Below are 24121 nucleotides of genomic sequence, written 5' to 3'. Positions count from 1 at the left end.
CTAACTGTTATGTTGAGTTCTGAGTATTAGGGAGCACACAGGTTTGTGGCCAGAAAACAAACATTACTACATATATTGTAGCAGATAGTCACTACTTAGAGTAGTAAAACACAGTTGTTCATATTGTGTTTTGGTTTGGTGGTTTTTTTGGTTTGTTTGTTTTTCTGAAAAATAAGCTTCTGTGTCCAGTCACAGTTGCTCACACCAGGGCAATAATCATGTGAATGGGATAGTCAACTTACCTGATCCAGAAGTGGGAACTACCTGCTGGAAACTATATTTGAGATCAGTTTTCTAACCTAGCACTATAGCATTAGAGAACCACAGAAAAATCGAAGATGGAGGAGATGTCTTGATGGTCCAGACTCCGTCTTAAAGTGGGTCTTGCACTCTATAGAATGAGATCATACTTCTCATAGTGCTGGTAAGATTTGGATCTATCTGCTGGCCTATCTGTGGACTGCTTTGTAATAAATACTTATAAATTTCGAAGGTGCATATGCCAGGAGAAAAATTCCTTAGAAGCTAAGAAATGTTAGAAATGGGGGTTATGCAGCTAGCCAGTCATGGTTGTTACCTGCAGAGTGGTTCTATCTAATTAATGAAATACAAAGTCTGTGTTCAGGATATATCCTGAATTATCATTCTATTGAAATTTCAGGAATTGGCAATGGATATGCTAATGTATTTCAAAGGGACAATTTACCCTGCTGTTGGTAGGGATTCTTTGCTCTAATTCTGTCTTCTACAGGCATTTAACTGCTTTTACTGTACTCTTTTTAGGGTTGCTGTTCTTTTAAAGTTGTCTAGCTAGCATTTTCTTATTAAAATGGGATTGGTAGGCCTAGTTCGTAGTTCTGCCCCATCTATTATCTTTTGTGATCTGTTTTTTTCCTGGTTATGGTTTAGTATGATGAAAGGTGAATAATTTTAAATACATGCTACTTAACTTAATTGTGAGCCAGCCTGAAGGTCTAAGAGCCAGTTTCTGAATGAGCAGCAGGTATGCACTGCTATGTATCTGTAGCCTTTAATAAGCCTCTATCATAAAGTTTATCAGAAACAGTTTACACAACAGTCATATTTTGGGTACTGAAATACTGATATGCTTAACTGGAGTGTCCCACAGTGTGACCTATTCACCAGAAGCCCCTGAGCAAACTTCCTATGTCCCTTTCAATCGTTAGTCAGACTTACATGCCTGGTTACCTTTTTTGATTATTGTCTTTTGACTTCCCTAACCTTTATTAAACTAAATTAGTGATAAAATTGCTGGGGCTCAACATGTTAGCTCCTAGCTGATACTGAAGGAAGATGGCAGGCAGTATAAGGTGAGAAGGCAGCTAAAGGTCTTGCTCAAAACTTGTTCAGACTGGGAACAAGAATTTCAGTAGTTGAAATTTGTCATCTCTGCACTTATATAAGTCATGTAGACATTTCTTTGCTGATACATCCACATTTGTTCAACAGGAAAAAGTACAAGTAAAAATGCTAACACTTTGCCCATCTCATTGCTTCTGATGCATGTTTTTTGTTAACTTTTAAAAAAATAACAAGCAATAATTGACATGTACTTTTTGAATCTCACCAAAATAAACTGCAATTTTCTGTTTTATATTTAAAAACAAACAGCAAAACCCCAAACAAAAAATGAAATGCAGTTTGAATATTTTATATGAATTATATTCGGAAAATATGATGTAAATATTACTACTAAAATTTTCTCATTACTATTTTATATTGCAATATGGTATCAGCTCATATAAAACTTAGTGCGTTGTTGTGTTTTTTTCTTCTAATATATTCCTGAGGATATATAACTTCAGTTCAATGGCAGTGCTTCTTGCAATTTTTTGTATTTCACTGCCAAGAGAGAGCTTTTTCTAGAATTAGGAGATTTTTTAAATCCATGCTGAAATAATTCTCAAAGCAAAATATGTTGTCTATGTCTAAAACTTCTTCCTTAGTGTAATTTGAATTTACAGTTGTTGACAGTGACAGATTAGTTAACCTACAAATGCTGCTTCTTTGTTTTCTATTTACTTTCCAACTGTGCAAAATGTATTGCCTTTTTACTACTTGTTGTCTCTTGATGGTATCTTTTAAAATTTCATTTTAAACTCCACAAGCTCATATATCATTTTTTTTACCTTCTTATCACTTTTGCTTTTCACTGTCTGGTTTGTCCTTCATTGGCTTGGCCTTCCAATACTGTACCTCGTGCTTTTGAAGGCTACAGAAACTTGAGGAAAGCAGTCAAGAAGAAAGAAGGTTGGAATATTTCCAAGGTTTTTAATTACCTGTCATTTCAATTAACTGGTTGTCATACATGAAAAGATGTTGAGCAGATTCTTAGGTATTTCAGAGTATATAATGTCACTTTTCAAAATTTCTTTCTTGTGTTTTTACTTTCAACAAGTGTTTTAACTGGAAGAAACCTCTGTGCAATTGAGTTTTACTCTGGGATTGAAGAATGTTGAGGAAGCGTTTGTGGGGACATGGTGCCTTTGGGAATTGTTGTAGAATTAAGCAGATTCCTTTCTTGCATGGTCTGAATGGAATGAAAGGCAAGAGGAAGGCACAGTAGCTCATATGGTGAGAGATGTCAAGCAAGCAGTGTGCGACAATAATAATTTTGGCACATGAGACCAAGAAGGTCTTGGACCTTCACACCTCAGTTAAGTCTGCTTCTTTTACTTTTGAAAGCATATAACTGTAGCCTTGACCATTCCTTCTGTTCAGTTTTAGCCAAAGCAGTAGATGAAGCAGTTAGTCATAGAAAGCAATTAAGGGCTCTAAAAAGAGGAATATAGTGTCATTAAAAACGCAAGTAACTGAGCTTTTATTTTTCAGCTGCCTACTTCAGTACAAAAAGATCCCTACTGAATTAATGCAGATGATGTGAATCGACAGATCAACAGCACACAAATTAAGCAGTCCAGTTCTGCCTGGGAGAGCTTCTGGCTTGCCTTTCTCCTGTCTCTCCTCTTTTTAAGGCAGACATACATTCTCTGTAGTGCTGAGCTCCATCTTGTGTGCTGGCAGAAAGGAAACTGGGGATTTGCCTCAATCTGCATTAAGATTGCAGCTAAAATCTGTTATAGTTTAGGTTTATCAACCAACATAAAGCAGAGCATTTTGTGGACTGTGTGAGATGAGGATCTGTGGAAATGAGATTACGTGGCTCAGTGTTCCTTTTTTGGCATTTTTTTCTGTACAAATCTAGTTAGGCTTTTTACTTCCAGCTTTGCTGGCTGCTGCAGATTCAGATGGTCCAGGCCAAAGCTTTTGGCCTTGTACATGGTCAGTGGAACCTGGATTTGCTTTCACTGGTGATGAGTGGGGCAGAAGGAACCTGTTGGCACTGAACAGGTTAAAAAATAGTATATAAAAAAGTCGTGTGTGCATGGAAGCACTGTCACTTAACTAGTACTGTCCAGAGTAGAGCTGTTTCAAAGGTGGCTTTTAGGTGTCACTTGCCAAACTATAGTGTCTCGAATTTACTGAAGATGTCTTGTCTCTGCAGTGAGTATTGGATTTGTCCAAGAGTTAGACCTTGAGTCTGAGCTTTTTTTGGTGTCAGTGGAGGAAGATGTGTATTTGTAGTTGCCCTGCCTGTTCAGTGACAGCACATGACTTGCCAAACTTTTATGCAGCTGAAGTTAGGTGAGGTGGATTCTACATTATACAATCCTGACCACATTTTTTTCTGTTACCCACCATGGTGTCTAGCCCTGTTCTGTTGTGATTTCCCACCTATTGGGGTGGTTTGGGTTTTGCACCTGTAGTGCTATAGGAACTGAGTTTTGATCCATCAGCATTTGCTGAGTGCCATTGTTTTTTTTTTAATTTTATATGTGAATTTGATGTCTGAAGTGTGCGCTTAAAAATGTTAAGACTTCTCCTAATAGCTAATACACCAAATGTTTAAATCAGAACAGAGAAAAAACCCTGCTGTAATTTGCATAAAATCAGTATTTCTCAACTCTTAGTTTTTGTATCAAGGCCTATATTGAGCATTCCCTTGATGTCAAAGTAGATAACTGATTAAAAGAGTATAGTTATAGTATGATAAATTAGATTACTGTTTAAGGCTTATGCATAAATATTCAGATGATTGTAAGTCCAATAGGCTCTATTATAGCTTGAGAGTGTAGCAATACCTGCAACGTGTGTTGTACCTGCACGCAATGTTCTTCGTTCTGTAAAAGCTGTTCTGGGTACACTGCAACTTCCGTGCAAATTTAGTAGGTGTATTCTGATTGTCCTAGTTGTGCAATATGTCCTAAAACAATGTGCTAATCATAAATATTATTTTGGAAGCTAAGATTAAGAGTAATTAAGCACTATTTTACTCTCTGTGGGAGGTTGGAAGTTGTGTTTTACCCATGCCCAACACTTTTGGCTTACTACACTTTGGTTTTCATCTTTATTTGGAATTACAACTTACTGGTTTTGGGGATGGGAAGCAAATGCCATTTCAGTTTGTGAATATTTTGTGTCTGTGCCTCTTCTGCTAGTGTTAAAGAAGACAACACAGATAATGAACAGGAGAAGAGAGATGAAAAAGGCACATCAGAGAGAGAGAATAATGAAGTGGAAGCAGTAAGTATTTAGAGGTGCTTGGTTCATTTGTTCATTATCTGTTTAAATGTTTATAGAGTTACAGAAATGAGATTAGGAGTGGGTAAGGTGAATACAGTCATAAGTGACTGGGATGTAAAGGTACAGGCATGCTTAACATCTTTCTATTTTGTATGTTTTGTAGGAGGAAATTCAGGATGTAAGTGATCATGAGGATGAAGAAGAGGAAGATGATGAGGATGAAGATGACATGGAAGTTGTTGAAAGCTCAGATGAATCAGATTCTGATTCTGATGAGAAAGGTGATATCAGTGCAATATTTTGTAGAATTTTACAAATACTGCCTGTCATTCCTTAGGTTTTAGTAGGCAAGATAGTGTGCTGCCAGCCCCTGTCCTTCATTCTCTGTGGACTGTATGTTGAGTAAATTATTTTTTTGGTTATGGTGTTAAAATGTGCAATGTACATCTGGTCAGGTGTCCCTGTACTGGCTTTAAAATTGATCAGAGGCCATCAGGTGTTTGATAACACATTTCTTCCTTAGTTAGGATATCCAAAGTGTAAGGTTTAAGTACTGGCCTATTTTTGTCTTAGGACTAAACATCAAAGTAATAGCTTCCATTCAGCTAATCTGGAAATGGGTAGAATTTAATTTTGAAAGGCTGAACATCTATTAGCATTCCTCATTTTTAGGGGCTGTGGCTTTATGTAAAAGCACTAACAGCTGGCTTATGTGTGGTATGCAAATTAGGACTGCTAGAGTCAGAGACTGACATCAACAGCACTTCTCTCATGTGAGTTGGGCCAAATGGGAAAACCAAGTCTGTTGATTCCTTTATGTTTGAGAATCACACAAACTATTAGCAGGAGCTGCAGAACCATCCCTGCCTCTCTCCCCCTCCCCCCCAAAAAACAAACCAACTGGTATCTTTATTCAGGAGCATATAATCTTAAGCCAAAAAGGGACATAACTGACTAAAGAAATTTATTCAACTTTTATAAACTTAGCATGTGAGTTAGTCCTTTTTCTTTACTTTTTCTTCTTATTTTTCTCATTCCCTTCACTGTTTCACTTCCATGATTGAAGTGACTCCTCTCTTCTCAGAATTTTTGCTGTTTTTGAAGAGCTAGAGAAAGGAAAGGCTCCCCCTGGAGTCTGCTGGCAGTCAAATTTTCCACCTATAATCTGGTTTTATGAATTACAGTTATTCTCCAGCCCTGAGATGCTACTGAAGTCTCACAGCCTGTGCAGCTTTTGTATAGGCAAGGAGAGAGTACTGATGTTGAGATCTGAATGTGAGGAACTACAACACAACTGTTATCCAATGAGACACTTGCCTCTTTCCCAGTTCTGGGATGGGGAGAGTGTTTAGGGGGGAGACTATAATGAATTGCAGATAATATTTTTGCTTGCTGCATTGTGCTGTGTGTAGAATTCTATGCACAATTTATATGTCAGGAAATGACACTAACATTGTAGGAGGTATCTATAGTTATGTGATCCTCACTGTCACTTTAACAGAAATCTTGATTTTTTAATTACTCAAAACTTTTGTTTTAGAAAATTACCAGGCAGACTTGGCAAATATCACCTGTGAAATAGCCATTAAGCAGAAGCTGATAGATGAGCTAGAGAACAGCCAGCGAAGGTTGCAAACACTGAAAAAACAATATGAAGAGAAACTAATGATGCTACAACATAAGATTCGAGACACTCAGCTTGAAAGAGATCAGGTTCTCCAAAACTTGGGTAAGAAGTACAAAATAATTCAAATCTAGATGTTGTGTAAGATACTAAAATTGAATTGTTTGTTATTTCTCTCACTTCCTTTTTCAAATGGGGTAAGAAATTGCAGAAAACTTAAATAGGTTTGTACCCAAAATGTCAGTGAACTATACTTTACTCATTCTAGTTTATACTAGATTTGAAGAGATTTTCTAAAAAGCTACTTCTACTATCAGGTATTTGATTTGATTGAATAAGTATTTTAAGTTTTCTAGGAGCTTTCATTTTAACATAGTCCTTGAGAGAGTTCCTGAATTAAAAGTACTTTCCCACTCCTCCCTCCTCCCTTTCTTTTGGTTGGCATAAAAATAAGAACTATGATCACTGGCCTTGCAGAGTTGTTTTAGTGACCAAAATTTGAACATGTGATTGTATTGAGATGAAAAACTAACTCTGTCTTAGGAAATCCTTAGCTATAAATTAACTTTGGGACAATACTGCAGGGAAATATGTTGTTTGTTTTAAAAAATATACTATATAAGTTTTATATTTATATACTTTATATGCTTTTGCTGTTCCCTTATTGTTTCTTAGATTTTCCCTTTGTGCCAGAAAAGGGATACAAGGCTTGATGGCTCTTGGGACGGTTATAATCTGTGCAAATATGTGTGAACAAGCATGTATCTGTGTCTTCATGTACCGGGGTATTTGTTGTCTAGCACAAAGAAATCAGAAGGAAAGTGTTAAAACTTCATCTCTTATCCAAGAAGACATGCTAGGTGGAAAGTTTGAAGCAGATGACAACAGCTAGAGACAAATTAAAATTTTCAGAGATATTGCAGATAAGGCTAAGTGCAGAGGAAGGAGTCATCTGCTGTCACTGTCAAAGCAGATTATTATCCTGAATAAAAGCAGATTAAGAACTTTCCTTTTGCTCTAGGTTCTGTAGAGACCTATTCAGAAGAAAAGGCAAAAAAAATCAAGTCAGAATATGAGAAGAAACTCCAAGCCATGAATAAAGAACTGCAGAGACTTCAAACAGCACAAAAGGAACATGCACGATTGCTTAAAAATCAGTCTCAATACGAAAAGCAGCTGAAGAAATTGCAGCAGGAGGTGACAGAGATGAAGAAAACAAAGGTATATTTCAGTATGTTGAAGTTTTGTACAATGAGTGTTTACTGAAAAATGGGTTGAAATCTCCTGTTATCTCCTGGATAAATATCTACCAGATAACCCTGTTCTTGCTGTCACTTGCTCAGAAGTCTGAAAACTAGGCTAGAAGTATGAAGACTAGACTCTTCCTGGGGAAGAGAAGTGGCTTTTAGGATTAATGAACAGAAATTACAGTATCAAAAATGGAGAAGCTTGTACTGCTTATTAGCTGTTATTCAGCACTGAGTGAAGGACACCTTGGCGAGAGGAGGTGAATTGCTAGAAGTGTATAATATTCTGGAAGACGGCAATTTGAAGAAGCAGCCGAGTGGGGGCAGGGAGCGGCACTTCATTGTGAACACCTTTTCTAAGTGATGACCTCTTTACAGGTTCGCCTGATGAAACAAATGAAAGAAGAGCAGGAGAAAGCTAGAATGACTGAATCTAGAAGAAATAGGGAGATTGCACAGCTTAAAAAGGAGCAACGCAAACGAGAGGTGATTTCATGGATAAAGAACTTTAATTTGGAATTAGCATCTATTGTCATGTTGTGTATCTGCTTGCAGGCACACACTGTGTGTGTATGCCTGCACTGAGGCAGGCGTGTACCTGTATATTGTCACTAGTCAAGATGTGCATTAATTGGTTTGATTTCTATGATAATCAGTTTGTAGCTTCAGGTGATAAGTGCAACAGAAAATAGAAGGCCTATTGAATATGTATATCAGTATTATTTTATTAGTGAATCTGTTGTTACCATTTTTTTGCATGCAAATATTTATTTTTATAGGGAATTGGTATAGTGAAACACTTATTTTAGTTCTGCATTAAAACGAGCAAGAAGCAATTGTGACTCAACCACTTCATGTCACAACAGTTTTGCAAACTTGTATTAATGTGTAAAGAGCTTCTTTTTAATACAATACAGTCTTAAGGCAGAAAACATAAAAAATATCATGTACTGCTTCTATTTTGTCACAGCATCAGCTCAAGCTTTTGGAAGCCCAGAAAAGAAATCAAGAAGTTATCTTACGTCGCAAAACTGAAGAGGTATTGTGGTAAAACAGTGATGCATGTTTGAAAACAGAATTATGTTGGATGGCTGTAACTTAGGACACAGTTTTGGGGAGAGGTGACGGAGTCTCTGCACTCTGTTTCAGGTTACAGCCCTTCGTCGGCAAGTAAGGCCTCTGTCTGATAAAGTGGCAGGAAAAGTAGGTCGAAAGCTGAGCCTGCCTGAACATCCTATACAGGAAGCAAGTTCTAGCTCATCAGTCGAGCACGATGGTTCAAGAACAGCAGCACAGCAGAAGATGAGAATTCCTGTTGCAAGGGTTCAGGCATTATCTGTAAATGCAACAAATGGAACAGGGTAAGGATTAGAACTCTTCAGCACTCTCCAGAGAACTGAAAATTCCATGGACTTTCTAGCATATAATCTCATGATGATACTTATTGCAGTAGTTGCTATATTTTCAACTGCTGTCCTGTAGTGTTCATAAGGTGGGCATTTTACCACTGTCAAATGCAGTTTGAGTTTGGTGGGTTTAAGACAGTGTGGAATAACAGAAAATGACGTTAAAGAGCAAGTCACATGAAGAAACCCCAAAATTTCAAAATCCAGCTAATCTGCTCTGCGAGAGAAGTGCCCTTGGTGGTCCAATACCTGCAGTGTTCTGAAATACAAATAAACACTTGCTGATAAACACAATGTAATGTGCTGTGTTTATTGGTGGTCTTCCACCGTAGTTCAAAGCAGATCCCCTTGTTAAACAGGGACCAACTCTTAGGCAGCATTCAGTTTCAATGGTGCATGGCACAAGATGCCACAGTGTTCAATATTCTTTTTAAAATGCAATATATTAGAGTGCAGTAGCATTCAGGGCTGGGTGCAGGTGGCTGTGTGGTGGCGTAAAAAACTGGAAGAAATTCTGCAAGAAATTTTCTAAGTTGTCAGTGAAAAATATTCTGGCCTGATAATTTCCACAATCAAATGTGTAATTGGACTACTTCAGGCTTAGCTGTATGTTTTTCTTGAATTTATCACAGCAAGAAGTACCAGCGGAAAGCAGTGACAAGCAGAGTTTACTCCTCAAGGGCAGCCAGGATGAAGTGGCAGCTGCTGGAACGCAGAGTGACTGACATCATCATGCAGAGAATGACCATTTCCAACATGGAGGCAGATATGAACAGGTTACTTACGGTGGGTGATCTGCTACACACTGTTGGCTGTATTGTCATATTAAATAAAGGGATAACAGAGCATTTACATTTGCTGTAAATGAGCTGCTGTGATGTTGGTGCTGGCAAAGTAATTGGAATCCATTGCAGTCAATGAAAAAGCCCTAAACAACTCAAGTAAGCATTTGGACCATAGAATTAAAGCACAGTAATGGAATAATGTACATATATATTAATATATTCACCTGTATAACTTTTTCATGTAGAAATCACGATATGTTAGTTGAAGTATAACAAGAAAAGGAGAACAAAACAAAAAGGTGCTTAAATGCCTTGTTTACTGATTCTTTTTTATGTAAAATTACTTCTTTGTGGAAAATAGCAACGTGAAGAGCTTACAAAAAGAAGAGAAAAGCTTTCGAAGAGGAGGGAGAAGCTCATCAAGGATGGGGGTAGCAGTGAAGCAGACAGAAATGTCCAAAACATAAATGAAGAGATGGAATCCCTAACTGCGAATATAGACTACATTAATGACAGCATTTCTGACTGCCAAGCAAACATTATGCAAATGGAAGAAGCAAAGGTAGGTCAAACATTAATGTAAAAATGTTAAAATACAGAAAAGAAAAAAGCAACTGTGTTAGCCTTGAATATGTTCTCATTTGGAAATGAATTTTATTTTGACTTTAAAGTTATTGAACCAGGAGATGAAAACTGGTGAAAGCTTGTGTGAAGTCTGAAATAGAGTATTTATACAACGGAACGTTCTGATCTGAGCTTAGGTGTCAATAATATAATGCAAGTTAAGATTGCAAAGTATATAAGTGTCAAAGCTGATGCTTTCTATTCTGCTGGCATTAAATTAATATAATTTGTAGACTGAACGCCAACAGTTTGTATAATCTTCCTGCAGCTGTTGATATGCTTCCACTTCCTTGTGTTGTTTTTGTATATTTCAGATATATTAAAGGAATTTTGTAGGTAAGAATTTATATAAACAGTTTATGATACGGCATTTTTAGTATATTTTCAATTGTGAACTGGGCTTTCTAAAGAGCCTTTTCAGGCCAAGATGCTTATTTAAGGTTGATTCTTCAAATAATAAATTAGTAAAGGGAAATTGTCTCTTAGATACTTGGATGTATATTTGAATATTACCAAAAGCAGTGAAATCCAACTGTGAAAACTGCTACAACATGCCTCATCCTGTACTGGAGGAGTCTACCACATACAGTGTCCTAGGTCCTAGGTCTCTTGACACATGGCAGCATGCAGTCTCTGCTGTAATAGAGTATTACCAGTATTTTTATATGGCAGTGCCTGAGTTCTTCCTCTCCCACCTTGGGTTAATCTGGGCTTTAATGCATGTTACATCACCAGCACCTTGTACTATTTTACTCTCATCAGAGTTTCTTGAATTTCAGACAGCATGGTGCAAGATTACAGGACTTCACCAGTAAGGAAGTAGTGAACACACAAGGCTTAATAATTCTTAAGGGTACCAGAGTGCTTAAACTGACTGAGAATAATCACAAGAAAAAGGAGGAGAAGACTAGGGGAAGAAGTCTTCAAAATGCATGGAGGCTGCAGAGAGTCAAGAAATACACTAATTTTTTGATCCAGTGTGAATAGCTTAGCTTGTAGAAATAAGAGGTAAGAGTTGGAGGTGGACAAGAGCTTTCTAATAGGAAAGGAACTGAAGCACGGAAAGAGACTGGGAAGACTTCAAGAGTCTGTACTCTGGGGTGTTTTGGTGATAGTTTGGAAAAAATCTGTCATACATGGTTTAGAGATACCATGAGGATAAACTGGGTGATATTGCAGCATCTTCACTGTTTCTGTTTTCTATGATAAATACAACTAATTAAAAAAATAAAAATGCATTTTTTCACTATCTGACTGTTGCCCACGTAGGAAGAAGGAGAGACCTGGGATGTGACAGCAGTGATAAATGCCTGCACTTTGACAGAAGCTCGGTATCTGCTTGATCACTTCCTCACAATGGGTATCAATAAGGTAATGCATTAAGTAAGACGTGTGCCCAGACACTGCTATGTACCAGGAGCAGAGCTGTGCTGACATAAAGACTAATTAATATGAATTTATACCTGTAAAAAGTAAGCCAGACAAAGCAAAGATGGTCAGTGTTACTGAGTCACGCTGGTGCTCAGTGTGAAGGCCCCATTGTCACCTTCAACCTGTTTTTCAACCCCTAGTAGAGCCTACTTCACTAGTTACCTCATGTTGTTTTTATAAGAACACTGGCTTTCTGTAATCAAATGAATAATGTCCTTCAGTGTTTTTCAACAAGCTCCAGAATACTCAGGATCACGTTTTTAAACACTGGCTCAAACAATTCCTTTAAAATATGAGCCTTTAAAATATATTGATGTGTGGCATACTGTAGTCAGACTTCTACTTTTGAGTACAGCAATATGGGCTTTTTCTGAAAGCCTTGGGGATTTCTGAAAGCCTCATTTTTAAAATGAGTATTTGGCAGTTAATAACCCTGTGCAAACATGTGTCATATGCTCTTGCTGCTGCTTTGCTTTCTGTTTTAAGGCCATACTCAGTGTCACTGAATCAAATGAAAGATTTTGAGATTATTGAAATGGGATTTGGGTCACTTCCACTGACCAATTCTCTGTTCTTTTTTTGCATCCTTGATTTATCATTATGCAGGCAATCAAAAGCTTGTGTGCTTTTTTTAGTATTAAAAATAAAATAAAATAAAAGGGAAAGCTCCCACAAGCATGTTGGCTTCTGCAAATTTCAATCTTGATTTTTTTTTTTTTCCAACCCATCCAAGGTCTGAAATGGGTATCTGATGCCTTGCAGCAGAGTTCTGAAAAGGGTGCCTCTGATTTACTCTGTTAACAATTTCTTCTTACCATGATGAAAAGCTCCATTATGTGAGGGCTTTTTTTCTTTTTCTGATAAGTAATTAAAATGTAGAAAAACTGAAGGTACATTTTCTTGCAAAACTGGTCATGCCTACTGTCTAATCCGGTGTTTGTTTCCACATGCAAAATGTGTCTATTGATATGTTGCTTAGGTTCATGATAAAATCAGAATCTAATGTGTAAGACCATAGTACTAAAATTCTTTCTCAAGTGCCAGCACTTGAAGTCCTCTGTTATCCTACAAGTCTTTGAGAAGACATGTTGTACCTTCCTTTCCCCCTACTGTTTCTTCTATTTGGAAACCATCTCTGTAAATTTCCTTGACTATGTTTTCTAGAATTAAAAAAATTCCCATTAATCCATAGGTCTAGGTAAGTTCCCACAGAATGGATTTTCTCAAGTTAGACCATGAGATCTTTCAGCAGAAACTGAAAGTTCAACGAGAGTGGTTCTGTAGGAGAGATTATAGTTCTGGTGTTGGTTGGGTTTGTGGGAATTTTTGCTGCTGTTTGTTATAGAGTATAATAGGTAGTAATTAATTTTTAAAAACTACATAGTTATGAAAAATTGAGGTGTTGTTTTTTAGATACTTGCTACACTTTAATAAATGTAAAGGATCTAGGAATTGTACTTGGGAGACACATCCAACTTAGCCACTAGATTAATGAATGCTTAAGAAGTCTCTTAAAAAAATTTAAAAAATCCTTTAGTTGAAATGTGATCTTTAGGATGTGAGAGGAAGGTTACAATGTACACAGTGTTTGTAGTTTTTAAAAAGTTCTAGCAATTCTGATTTTGTAACAAAAGAGTTTTCATAAAGCGTTTGTCATCTTTTTCTTTCTTTTTCTCTCCCAGGGTCTCCAAGCAGCTCAGAAAGAAGCTCAGATCAAAGTTCTTGAGGGACGCCTTAAACAGACGGAGATTACTAGTGCTACTCAAAACCAACTGCTGTTTCATATGCTAAAAGAAAAGGCTGAGTTAAATCCTGAACTTGATGCTTTGCTGGGTCATGCTTTGCAAGGTAATTTTGTCATGTTGTGTTCTGAGTAGTCAGCTGCATGTCACGTTTCCCTTTCATGCATGCTGTACTGGGCATTCTAGACTTTCTTTTCTGAATAGATGCTGTATTTTAACATCTTGTCCTTAAACTCTATTTCACAATGGAAGTGCATGTATGTAACTTAAGTATATCCCCTTGGCAGTATAATGTAAGAAAGAGAATTTTTTATTATTATGGAGACTTTTAAAATTCAAATAATCTGCTTCTTATTTTTACAAAAGACTGTGCATTTACAATTTGGTATGATTTTAACTTCTGAAGGTGAAATTTTTAGATAGGCAATCATCCTATGCTAGTGATATTGAAAATGGCATCGTGTATCTCTTACGGCATCTATTCTACTTCTCGTGAGATGATATTGAGAAAAATTTAGAATACATTTGGGTACTTTTGTTTTATTTCTTTTTATAAATGGATATGTTTTGATTGGAGTGTTGCTTTTGTTTCCTTGTTGCTGTTATTTACACAGACCTAGATAGCATACCGCTGGGTGAGTATGTTTAGCTTTCTGTGTACTGTACAGCTGCATGAGTTACTAATCCATTCATGGTCACTAACTGGTGCATCTTAGAATTTGTGAGTGCGTGAAGTTTGCATGAACTGTTCTGTGAATGTACTCAGTATCATGAGCTTACAGAGCATTTCTTCCTTTCTGAAACCACCCTCATGTTAGTTGGATTTGTCAGATAAGAAATGAATGCAGTAAGCAGAGCTGTATTTCAAATTTATGACTTGGCTGCTTACAAACTTATCGTATGTTCAGACTACATAGAGCTATTTTTTTATAGAATACTGCTGTAGTTGTGACAAAGTCTGCTCATCCTTTTAGCTTTGAAAAAAGTGATTTCTATCATGGGGGTAATTTTTAACCTTCTGTAGCTCATTTTGTAATGTAAATATTGTACAGAATGCAGATGATACCTCACTTTTTCAATTGGGTTTAATTGTTGAGTTCACTGATTTTGAGGAGACAAAACTTTTGTTGTAATTGCTTTTTAAATTATTCCTAATAAATTACCCTTTTTTTACTCCTCTCCCTTGCTCTTTGCCACAAAATTGACTGTTTGAAACTTGAAAAAAATATTCCTGGTGTCAGCAACAATTCCTTTGGTATTGTCTTGTGCCACTTCTCATCCTGTTACACTGTCCTGTGCTAGTTTACATAGACATCTGAAACATTTCAAAAGCACAAGATTGCCTGAAAGTGTATAGATCACGATCTGGTGTGAGCTGGTGAGAACTTTGCCAGCTTCCTGACAGGCAACACTTGAATATCTGTGTCAGGGCATCTTGTTGCATACAGCCAATGTACGTTCAGGAACCTCAGTGGTTATTAACATCACAGTGTGTCTGAATTAGACCCTTAATGTGTGTGCACGTGTGTGTATTCACCCCTGCTGGAGTGAGAGCAATGTTTCTCCAGCCAGGAAGTTAGCATTTAATTTTCTTCAGCTTTGGATAGGCTTTTACTTCTTAACATCATCTGGAGCAGTGGAAAGACACTTATTAAATCCACTGAAATACTAGCTTTTTAAAAAAAAATACTTGTAGGGTATATCTCGTTAAAGAAGCTTTTTAACACTTTGTAAGCATGAACTGAGCCTTTTAAAGCACCCATGGCACTCAAGACTATGCTAACGCTTTATAGGAAGGAGACATAACTGTGGGTGTATCTCTGCTGAATATGCTGTACTAACTTCAATCCACTCTGAAATCCAAACTGGCAATGGTCTGTGTCTTGTAGATCAATAGTGGCTAAAACTTTTGTGCTGCAGGGAGTTCAGACACCGTTGTGGTGAGGCTTTGAGGCTGGGTCTGCCAGCTGGTCAGCAGGGACTCTGTTGGTGCAAGGGCTCCCTGGTAACCTGACACGATTCCCAGAGGTTCAAGTGTAGGTGGCAGCAGATCCCAAGACCAATTTCACCAGGCTGCCTGACAGCTCAGTGACAGTACCCAGCCAGCATCATCCTAAACAGAGGGGTTGCATTTCCAGGGTGCTTGTGAACCATTCCCTTGATGCCTGTTTCCAGCTCTGACATTCAAAAGTTCCTAGCCCTTTGAATACACTTGGCTTGGAGCTCAGGAGCCCTAGATCCTAACAAACAGGAAGTCAGGCAAAACCACCAAGAGGCCTGCATGGATGAGCAAGGAGCTCCTGGACAAACTCAAGCACAAATAAGAAGCCTACAGAGGGTGAAAGCAAGGACAGGTACTTTGGGAGGAATGAAGTGAAATTATGCAAGGAGCGAGGGAACAGGTTAAGAAAGCTAAAGCCCAGATAGAATTAAATCTGGCTATGGCCATCAAGGGCAATAAGAAAAGCTCCTATAGTTGTGTCTGTGCCACCATTTGACTCAGGTCAGACAACAATGCTCTCGATCCCCTCCGCCTCCCACCCAGGTAGGGAAGGAGAGAGAGAAAAAGAGAGACTTGGCTGGATTGAAAACTAAACTACACAGCTTTAATTAAACACTAATGAATGATATAAGAAAATATATACAATTATATACAAATATGTTCAGGTATGGGCAAAAGCCTCTTGCCTCCCTCCACCCCCAGCAACTCCCACAGCACTCCCCTCAGCTGGAACAGTCCTGAGAAATTCTGGAGCTGCTGCTGGAGAAAGTGGAGAGTGATGATGGTCAGGAGAGCTCAAGCCTGGGGGTCGACGGTGGTGGATGGACAGAGTCCTCCTTGGACACCAGCCATGGGCTGGAGAGAAGGGAAGAAGAAGAAACAGGGAGGAAGTTGTCTTCTGTGATCTCTGACCTTCCTCTGAGCTTATGTAGATATATGGAATGGAATATCTCTGGCCAGTTTTGCTGTCTGTCTCATTCAGCCTCCTATGGGGGGGGTCATAGATCTCCCCGTAGTGTCTGAGCCAAGAGAATGAAGGTGCGACCTTGAAAACTCAGCAGCTACAAAAACATTCCTCTGTCTTGTCAGCTCTAGCTAGAGCACACTGTTGCTAGTTAAAAGAAAGCTTACTGAAGAAAAAAAAAATCAGCAAAAGGAAAATTGGCTTCATCCTGGCTCAAACCAGGACAGTCTGTGGTAAAGGAAGATAAGTGAAAATGTGGGCCCTCTTCCGAAGAAAATGGGAAACCTGGTTACGTGAGATATAGAGAAGGCTGAGGTATTAAAAAACTTTTTTGCCTCAGTCTTCACTGGCAAGTGCTCAAGCCACACCATCAGTCACAGAAGGCAAAGGCGGGGACTGGGGGAATGAAGAACTACCCACTGTAGGGGTAGATCAGGTTCAAGACCAGCTAAAGAACCTGAAGGTGTGCAAGTCCATGGGACCTGACAAGATGCATCCACAGGTCCAGAGGAAACTAGCAGATGAAGTTGCTAAGCCACTTATCCGTCATATTTTAGAACTTGTGGCAGTCTGCTGAAGTTCCCACTGACTGGAAAAGGGGAAACATAACCCCTGTTTTTCAAAAGGGAAAAAAAAAAGTCCTGGGGCACTACAGGCCAGTCAGTCTCACCTCTGTGCCCAGCAAGATCGTGGAAGATCCTCCTGGAAACTATGCTAAGGCATGTAGAAAATAAGGAGGTAACTGGTGTTGGCCACTAAGGGTAAATAATGCTGACAAATTAGGTGGCCTTCTATAGTGAGACTACAGCATTGGTAGATAAAGGAGGAGCAACTAATGACATGTACCCAGACTTGTGCAAAACATTTGACACAGTCCTGCACTTGAAGAGTTGTAGTCAGCAGGCTGATGTCCAAGTGGAGATCAGTGACCAGTATCATTCCTCAAGGATTAGTACTGGGACAGGTGCTGTTTAACATCTTTGTCAGTGACATGAAGAGTGTGATCAAGTGCACCCTCAGCAAGTTTGCCAACTGTGTGGTGTGGTCAACATGCTGGAGGGATGGGATGCCATCCAGAAGGACTTTGACAGGCTTGAGAAGTTGGCCTGTGCAAACTGCATGAAGTGTAACAAGATCAAGTGCAAGTTCCTGCTACCTGGGTTGGGGCAATCCCAAGCAAAATTACAGGCTGGATGAAGAATGGATTGAGAACAGCCCTGAGGAGGACTCAGGGGTGATGGTGGATGAGAAGCTCAGCATGAGCCAGCAATGTGTGCTTGCAGCCCAGAAAGCCAACAGTGATGCAGCCAGGGCTGCATCAAGAGAAGCGTGGCCAGCAGGTCAAGGAAGGTGATTCTTGCCCTCTGCTCTTGTGAGACCCCCACCTGGAGTACTATGTCCAGTTCTAGGGCCCCCAACACAAGAAGGACATGGATTTATTGGAGGGAGTCCAGAGGAGTGATCAAAGGGCTGGAGCACTTCTTCTTTGAAGACAGACTCTTCTGTCAGGAGAAGTGAAGGCTCCAGGGATACCCTATAGTAGCCTTCAAGTGTAGACATACAAAAAGGGTTCTTCTGATGTGCAAGCAGCATCAGAGGCTCAGGTTTTGACCCTCAGAATGGGTTTTGAAAACACACCTGCCTTGTGTGTGGATGAATCACCTGCCATTTGCGATTCTACCTCTCCTTGTGAAGAGTTAACATGACCATGAAGTTGAGTCCTGAAGTGTTGCTGGAGTTACTCTTTTATGAGAAACTGTGGGAGCTGCTTTTCCTCCCCACCTGTGATATCTGAATGTTCATGGATGTGACTCACAGCCATGTATGTGCAGGTCTTGAGAGGACTGGTCGAATGTCATTTCCTCTGGATGTGCTGGTGTCCTGCCTTGTAGTGAAACTGCCCAGTTGCCTCTGCATGAGAATGAAGATAAGCAAAAAAAATATCTCCACTGTTGTCCAGTTGTTGGTTTATTAGCAGTCATCTCAGGTGCTCCTCAAAAGCACTACTGCCTTTACTAACTTTATTGCTCCTTTCATCTCTTCTTGCTCAGAATTTCTTGCAGAATCTTGCTCTTCTGCCTTTTCTAATTTCTTTATGTTGATTCAGTGTGCTGGTTTCTACCTGCAGACTTCCTGCAGTCTTCCTGTGCTAAATTGCAGGCAAACTCAGCTAAAAAATCAGTATGTCAGGTCACATGAGTGCGAGCCTACAAATAAAACCCCATCTTTTGTGGCTCTCCCATGCTTTCTACTTTAGTGCCAGTAAAAGCTGATTGCAAGTTCTTTGAGAAAGGGGATGAAGCTTATATTTTGAAAAAATGCTTTTATTGATGCTTCTTTTGTGCCTTCCTAGAAAGAGCAGTACACTAGAAACCCCTTCTGCAGAAAATGGAGTAATAATGTGTATAGAAAAGGTCTAATTTGGACTAGGATGGAACAAAGAAGGAAAGTTCAGAGTGCTATTCCTGTGACTCTACTTTCTGTATATTGTTGTATTTCTGGTAATTGAGGTACATTGTTAAAAACTAGCACAGCAGTGGAGTACCTCTGAAGTGCATTTTTGGTGCTAGATTGATGTATGGTTTTGACTTTTTCAGGAGCCATTTTTAGATGTAGCATACATAAGAATGCAGCATTTTCTTTTTCTTCATTCCTTCTCAGAGTTCAACTGGTGACTACATATCTTTCCTTCCTTTCTCCAAAGCATGAATTTGCGCTTAAAACAATACATGGACAAACCTGTTTTAATGCAGGTGCCAAATATTAGCTCCGAGCATTAAAAATGATATCTGCTTCCTGGCAGAAACTAAGTAAATAAACTTAAATAGTCTCTAATAATAAAGAAGAGATGTCATGGGATGTCATTAGAAGATTATTTAACCCTTAGAATTTCATGAGTATGTTAAAAAAATAAGGGACATTACTTGCAGGAATGTATTACTCATGTCCTTAAACTATGCTTAAAATGTATCAGTAGAATAACATGCAAGTTAATGGATTTGGTTTCCCAGCAGTTTGGAATTCATTGTACACATGCCCTGAACTGCTTGTCTCAGCCTAATATTTTATGCTGTGCAGCCATGTTAATCTGACGTTTGACAGTGTTAGTGTGTGACATGCATGCTGGTTTTGTCTTCTGTGGTCATGTTTATGTACCCATTTTACTCCAGGAGAAGTTAAATCTCTTTTTAGGAAGCAGTTGTATAGTATTAAAGGGTGCCATAATCCCTGGTTTTGAAAGCTAAATTATTATACTAATAAAGGGCTTGTTTTTTGTCCCCAATGGTGTAATTCTACTTAAGCTGAGGCTTAGCCTCAGCTTGCAGGCTACTTAAAAATACATAATTTTTGGTCATTATAACCAGGCAGATTCTGTCTTAGAGCAAAACCATAACAAAAATAGAGGAGGAACAACATCCTTACTGGCCTTTGATTTGTAAACTGTCTCTTCCATGTCTTGCAGTTAATTTCCTTTGCTATATCTTCTTTCTTCCAGATTTCCTTCTAGAAATTATTTCTGCTTTTCTGTCATCCTTGCTGCTCTGCTACATTAGAGGACCACATTTGGCACAGTATGCCTAGATATATGGTTGATTCAGATTGTATGAAAAAAATTAGTTTAGATACCAGGAAAGTCAATGGGGACTGGCTAGCAAATAGTCAAGGTGGTTTGAAAATCCCTGCCTTTCATATTGTGCTCATCTACATTCAACATAGTCTGAGCTGTCCTCTATAGCACTTAAAACCTGCATATCCTGTTGTAGATAGACAGACTAACACATTATTTTGGAAATTTTCTAGAAAATTTGGAAGATAGTACTGATGAGGATGCCCCATTGCATAGTCCTGGGACAGAAGGAAGGTGAGCAATCTTTGTTAACAGGTAACTGCATCTGGTTCTAGAAAAATTACTGTCATTTTCTCTTTTTGTAATGTGTTATGTATCCATTAGAAAATACCTCTGACATTGTTTTGTTCCATTTTGCCCACCATTTCAGCAGAAAGAAAAATAAAATAAAAATTACACACTCTGCAAAAATTTGGCTGTTTCCTTTCTAACTGTGATGCAATTTTTCTTCTAGTTCTTTATCTTCAGATCTTTTGAAGCTTTGTGGTGAAGTCAAACCCAAAAGCAAGGTAAACTGTACAATCATGGCAATATATCATACATTAATGGCACCTTCTCGGGAATGTTCTTGCTTTGCTCTAGGGATGAACGAAGACATACAACATGTGAACTGACCTACTGTAAATATGATTTGTATATAATATGCTTTTGTAATGCTCCTTTCTGAGGAGCAGTTATAAAAAATGCATTTTTTCAATATTTTGTGGTTGAATTTTTATAGTTTCTGAAAGAGAAACAGTCTTCCAATTACTTCCACTCCACACTGGAGAAGAATTGCAGTTTAATATTAGATAGACTGCAGTTTGATGTTTAAGCCAGTGGGAACTGTGAACATGCTTATTGTTTACAATTTGCTTTTGTGCTCATAGAAATGTAAAAACGTGTTATAAAATAAATAAAAGTTTGACCTCCAGGTTCTCAATTACAGTTGACATTGGAAGAATATATCTAATCTGGCTGCAATTTAATATTAATGATAGTGGGAACTAGAAATGTGCATGATTGTGATTTTGCTTATGTGCTCACAGGAGAACAAACCAAGTTTACAAAGTAAATAGAAGTTTAGCTTCCACTGTTCTAACTGCAGTTGGCTTTGGAGGAATATGTCTAAATTTGCTGTTGCATTATTGGTAGTATTAATTGATGTGCAGCTCTTTGGGCGGTAAGCTGAGTGAGTTTGGTCTGAAAATGACAACATGCAGTAAACATGTCATTTTTGTAATGGCTCTGTTCAGACTGCACTTTTGTCTTTGGCCTTTCTTTCCCTGAGGAGTACATCTTAATTTCACAGCATCATCCCACTTAATGTATCTGATCAGTTTTTTAATAATTACTTTTTTGTGTAAAGCTCCCTTGTGAGTTTTTCTGTTGTCTTCAGATTTTTGAAATGCAGAGTTAATCTTAAATCATGTTGACCTAAACTACTTTTGAAGTGACATAAATTAAGGAAGAAGCAGAGCTTTTATATCAGAAGCAGCATTGGTATAAGAAGTCACAACAATGTAATTGTAGCTATTTAAGTTCACACATTGCTTCATTCGTCTCTGCTTTGTAACATTTCATTTGGACAAACCTTAGAGTAATATTGTACTCCCGTAGTATTCAAGCACTGGAACAGGCTCTCCAGGGAAGTGGTAGATTCACCATCCCTGGATGAGTCTAAAAGTCATGTAGATATGGTGCTTAGGGACATGGTTTAGCAGTGAACTTGGTAAAGTTAGGTTAATGGTTGGACTTGATCTTACCGGTCTTTTCCAACCTAAATGATTCTGTGATTCCACTGACAGGCCCTTGTAGTTTGTTGAAAGGTTATCATTGGAAACTAGTTGCCAAATCAGCGTTTCATGCTGTTGAATTTGACTTGCCTCCTCTGAAACCGTTTCCAAAGATTAGAGGTGAACTCCTTGCTTTGGTTTCCAAAGATACTTGCCAAGTGAATTAAGGGGGATGCTAATTACCAACTAATGATAAGCTTAAGGGTAGCACTCTTGACACATACTGTGACATGCTTAAATTACAACTTGTTTTTCACTTGCCTGCAGGCCCGCCGGAGGACCACTACCCAGATGGAGCTGCTGTATGCAGACAGCAGCGACTTAGTCTCTGATATCAGTGCTGCAGACTCTGCTTTGGCTGGCCCTCTTGCATCAGTTGCAGAAACCCAAGAAAGCGGGATGGCTGCTGAGACAAATGATACTTCTGCTAGGGACAGAGAGTTTATTCCCCCACCATCTGGCTTACCTTCTAAGATAGGCAGCATGTAAGTTTGGCCATGCTGTACTAATTATCCTTTGCTTTTAAAAAATGCATGTTGCCAATCTCTTGTAATCTGTTATTTTAACTTCACAAAAGAGGTTGGTACACTTAAAGCTTACTAAATAATACTGACAAAGCTCCTCCTTTTTAACCATCACCACTCTAGAAAGTATAAATGCAGTGTTGTAAGTACCACATTTCTTAATGAAGATATAAGTTCTGTTAAGTTTCTTTATGTCATAGTAAAATTATTGTAGCCTTGTTTCTAAGCAGTGGGAAAAATCCATCCAGTACCTTGGATACTTGGCTTTATTAGTGCTGTGGGAAATGCACATTCTAGGGTGTCACAACATAGGGAAATAGTGAGAATCTGCTTAGAACAGCAGAGAGAAAAAAAACCCCAACACAAAGCCTCCAAACCTAACCCAAAAACTTCATATAATATAGAAATAGTATCTGTAAATGGTCCTAACTATTAGGTAAGATCTTTCTGTGAGTCATCTTGTGTGGACCATGCTTAAAAATGAAAAGGTTTATACAATAATAGAGCATACAAGTGTCAAGTTGAAAGGAATATCTTGGATTTTACAAATTCTCAAAAGTCTTTTCTATTTGCAGGGTTGCACTTTCCTGCAGTTTTACCAGTTCAAAGTATTACTTGCTGCCAAATAAAACTAAAATCATTCTATTTGTCCTTTTACTTAGGGGCCAGCAGGTCTCTTTTGCGTGCACTCTTCTTTTTTCACTTGCTCTTGTTCTATCTATATCTACCAATATCACTGTTGGTAAATAGCCATTCACTGCTAGAGACCCTTTTCTTGGCTTTTTAGGTACTGGCTCCTATATTGCACAAACTCATGCATGAACTGGCTGTGCTTGCCACGTTCAGTGATAGGCAAAAACTGTGTCCCATGGGTATCTTCATGTTACAGATTCTGGAACTATGCATCTTTCACTGTCTGTCTTCTGTGTCTAATAGTTTTACAGCAGACTCCATCTAATATACATTTGCAATTTTTATTATTTTTACTATATATTTCCAGCATGTGCTTGAGGTGGCAATCATGAATGATAAAACACTGCTGAGAGCAATTATTAACCCATGCTGATGGCTTCAGTGCATTTTATAAGTACAATCTGCTTGGAAAGAATGCTCTTGGGGGTGAGGATAGGTGGAGGAACCCACTTGTTTCAGCAGTTAGTGTGAGATCACTAGAGACTTTTGAAGCTTCAAGATTTAAAACATCAAAGGTTATGACCTGGCATCCAAGACTCAGGTAATGCCAACTTTTGCCTCACTCCATCTTTTAGAATGTACCCATTAATAAAAGTGAGCCAACATCAAGGCAAAACATGATTTCCCAAAAACCACGTTCTGTGAGCACTACAGTTACGCTGTCAGGAAATAATTTCAATAGGCAGTAGGCCTCACATCTATTTTGGTTGGTTATTGATCATGATTTAGCAGATAAGGGATCTTATCTGTAGTGCCAACATGTCTCTTGTAGTAAAATACATTCTTCTGGAGCAGAGTGTGGTCTTATCTGAAATAAACATTATTTCCCTTGTGACATTCAGAGATGCAGAAGCAGTGACAGTGATCCAAAACATACATTGTCGGGAAATGACAGAGATATAAATATATGCTTAGGTACAAATATAGGTGTCTGCACATGTACAAACTGCTCCACTCTGGAAACCCCTCAGTTTCCTCAAATCTGTGGTTATTCAGAGAGGCACCTAAAAGCATGTGGGCAACATTTAGTTTGGTTCTGTTAATTCTGTTTACAAAATGGCTAGTGCCATT

At 38.4% G+C, this 24121-nt stretch overlaps 1 protein-coding gene across 7 annotated transcripts in view; it reads left to right on the top strand.

Annotated features, from left to right (window-relative positions):
• Positions 1-24121, top strand: part of KIF21A (kinesin family member 21A) — a 94389-nt gene that overhangs the window by 51268 nt on the left and 19000 nt on the right. For 4 of the 7 annotated variants that reach the window (XM_051629922.1, XM_051629973.1, XM_051629964.1 and 1 more), the window contains exons 12-27: positions 2233-2271; positions 4521-4605; positions 4769-4886; positions 6146-6334; positions 7251-7450; positions 7855-7962; positions 8447-8515; positions 8626-8837; positions 9515-9668; positions 10029-10229; positions 11561-11662; positions 13405-13570; positions 14079-14099; positions 20232-20292; positions 20513-20567; positions 22101-22318. In XM_051629922.1, the coding sequence (XP_051485882.1) occupies positions 2233-2271; positions 4521-4605; positions 4769-4886; positions 6146-6334; positions 7251-7450; positions 7855-7962; positions 8447-8515; positions 8626-8837; positions 9515-9668; positions 10029-10229; positions 11561-11662; positions 13405-13570; positions 14079-14099; positions 20232-20292; positions 20513-20567; positions 22101-22318 (1998 nt within the window). The remainder of the gene's footprint in view (positions 1-2232; positions 2272-4520; positions 4606-4768; positions 4887-6145; positions 6335-7250; positions 7451-7854; positions 7963-8446; positions 8516-8625; positions 8838-9514; positions 9669-10028; positions 10230-11560; positions 11663-13404; positions 13571-14078; positions 14100-20231; positions 20293-20512; positions 20568-22100; positions 22319-24121) is intronic. The other 3 variants (XM_051629930.1, XM_051629937.1, XM_051629945.1) reach the window with 3 other exon arrangements.

The sequence above is a fragment of the Apus apus genome, chromosome 1, assembly GCF_020740795.1.
Source record: "Apus apus isolate bApuApu2 chromosome 1, bApuApu2.pri.cur, whole genome shotgun sequence".
Lineage (NCBI taxonomy): Eukaryota > Metazoa > Chordata > Aves > Apodiformes > Apodidae > Apus > Apus apus.
Note: the sequence above shows the minus strand (reverse complement) of the source record. Positions and strands in the feature narration are given on the sequence as shown.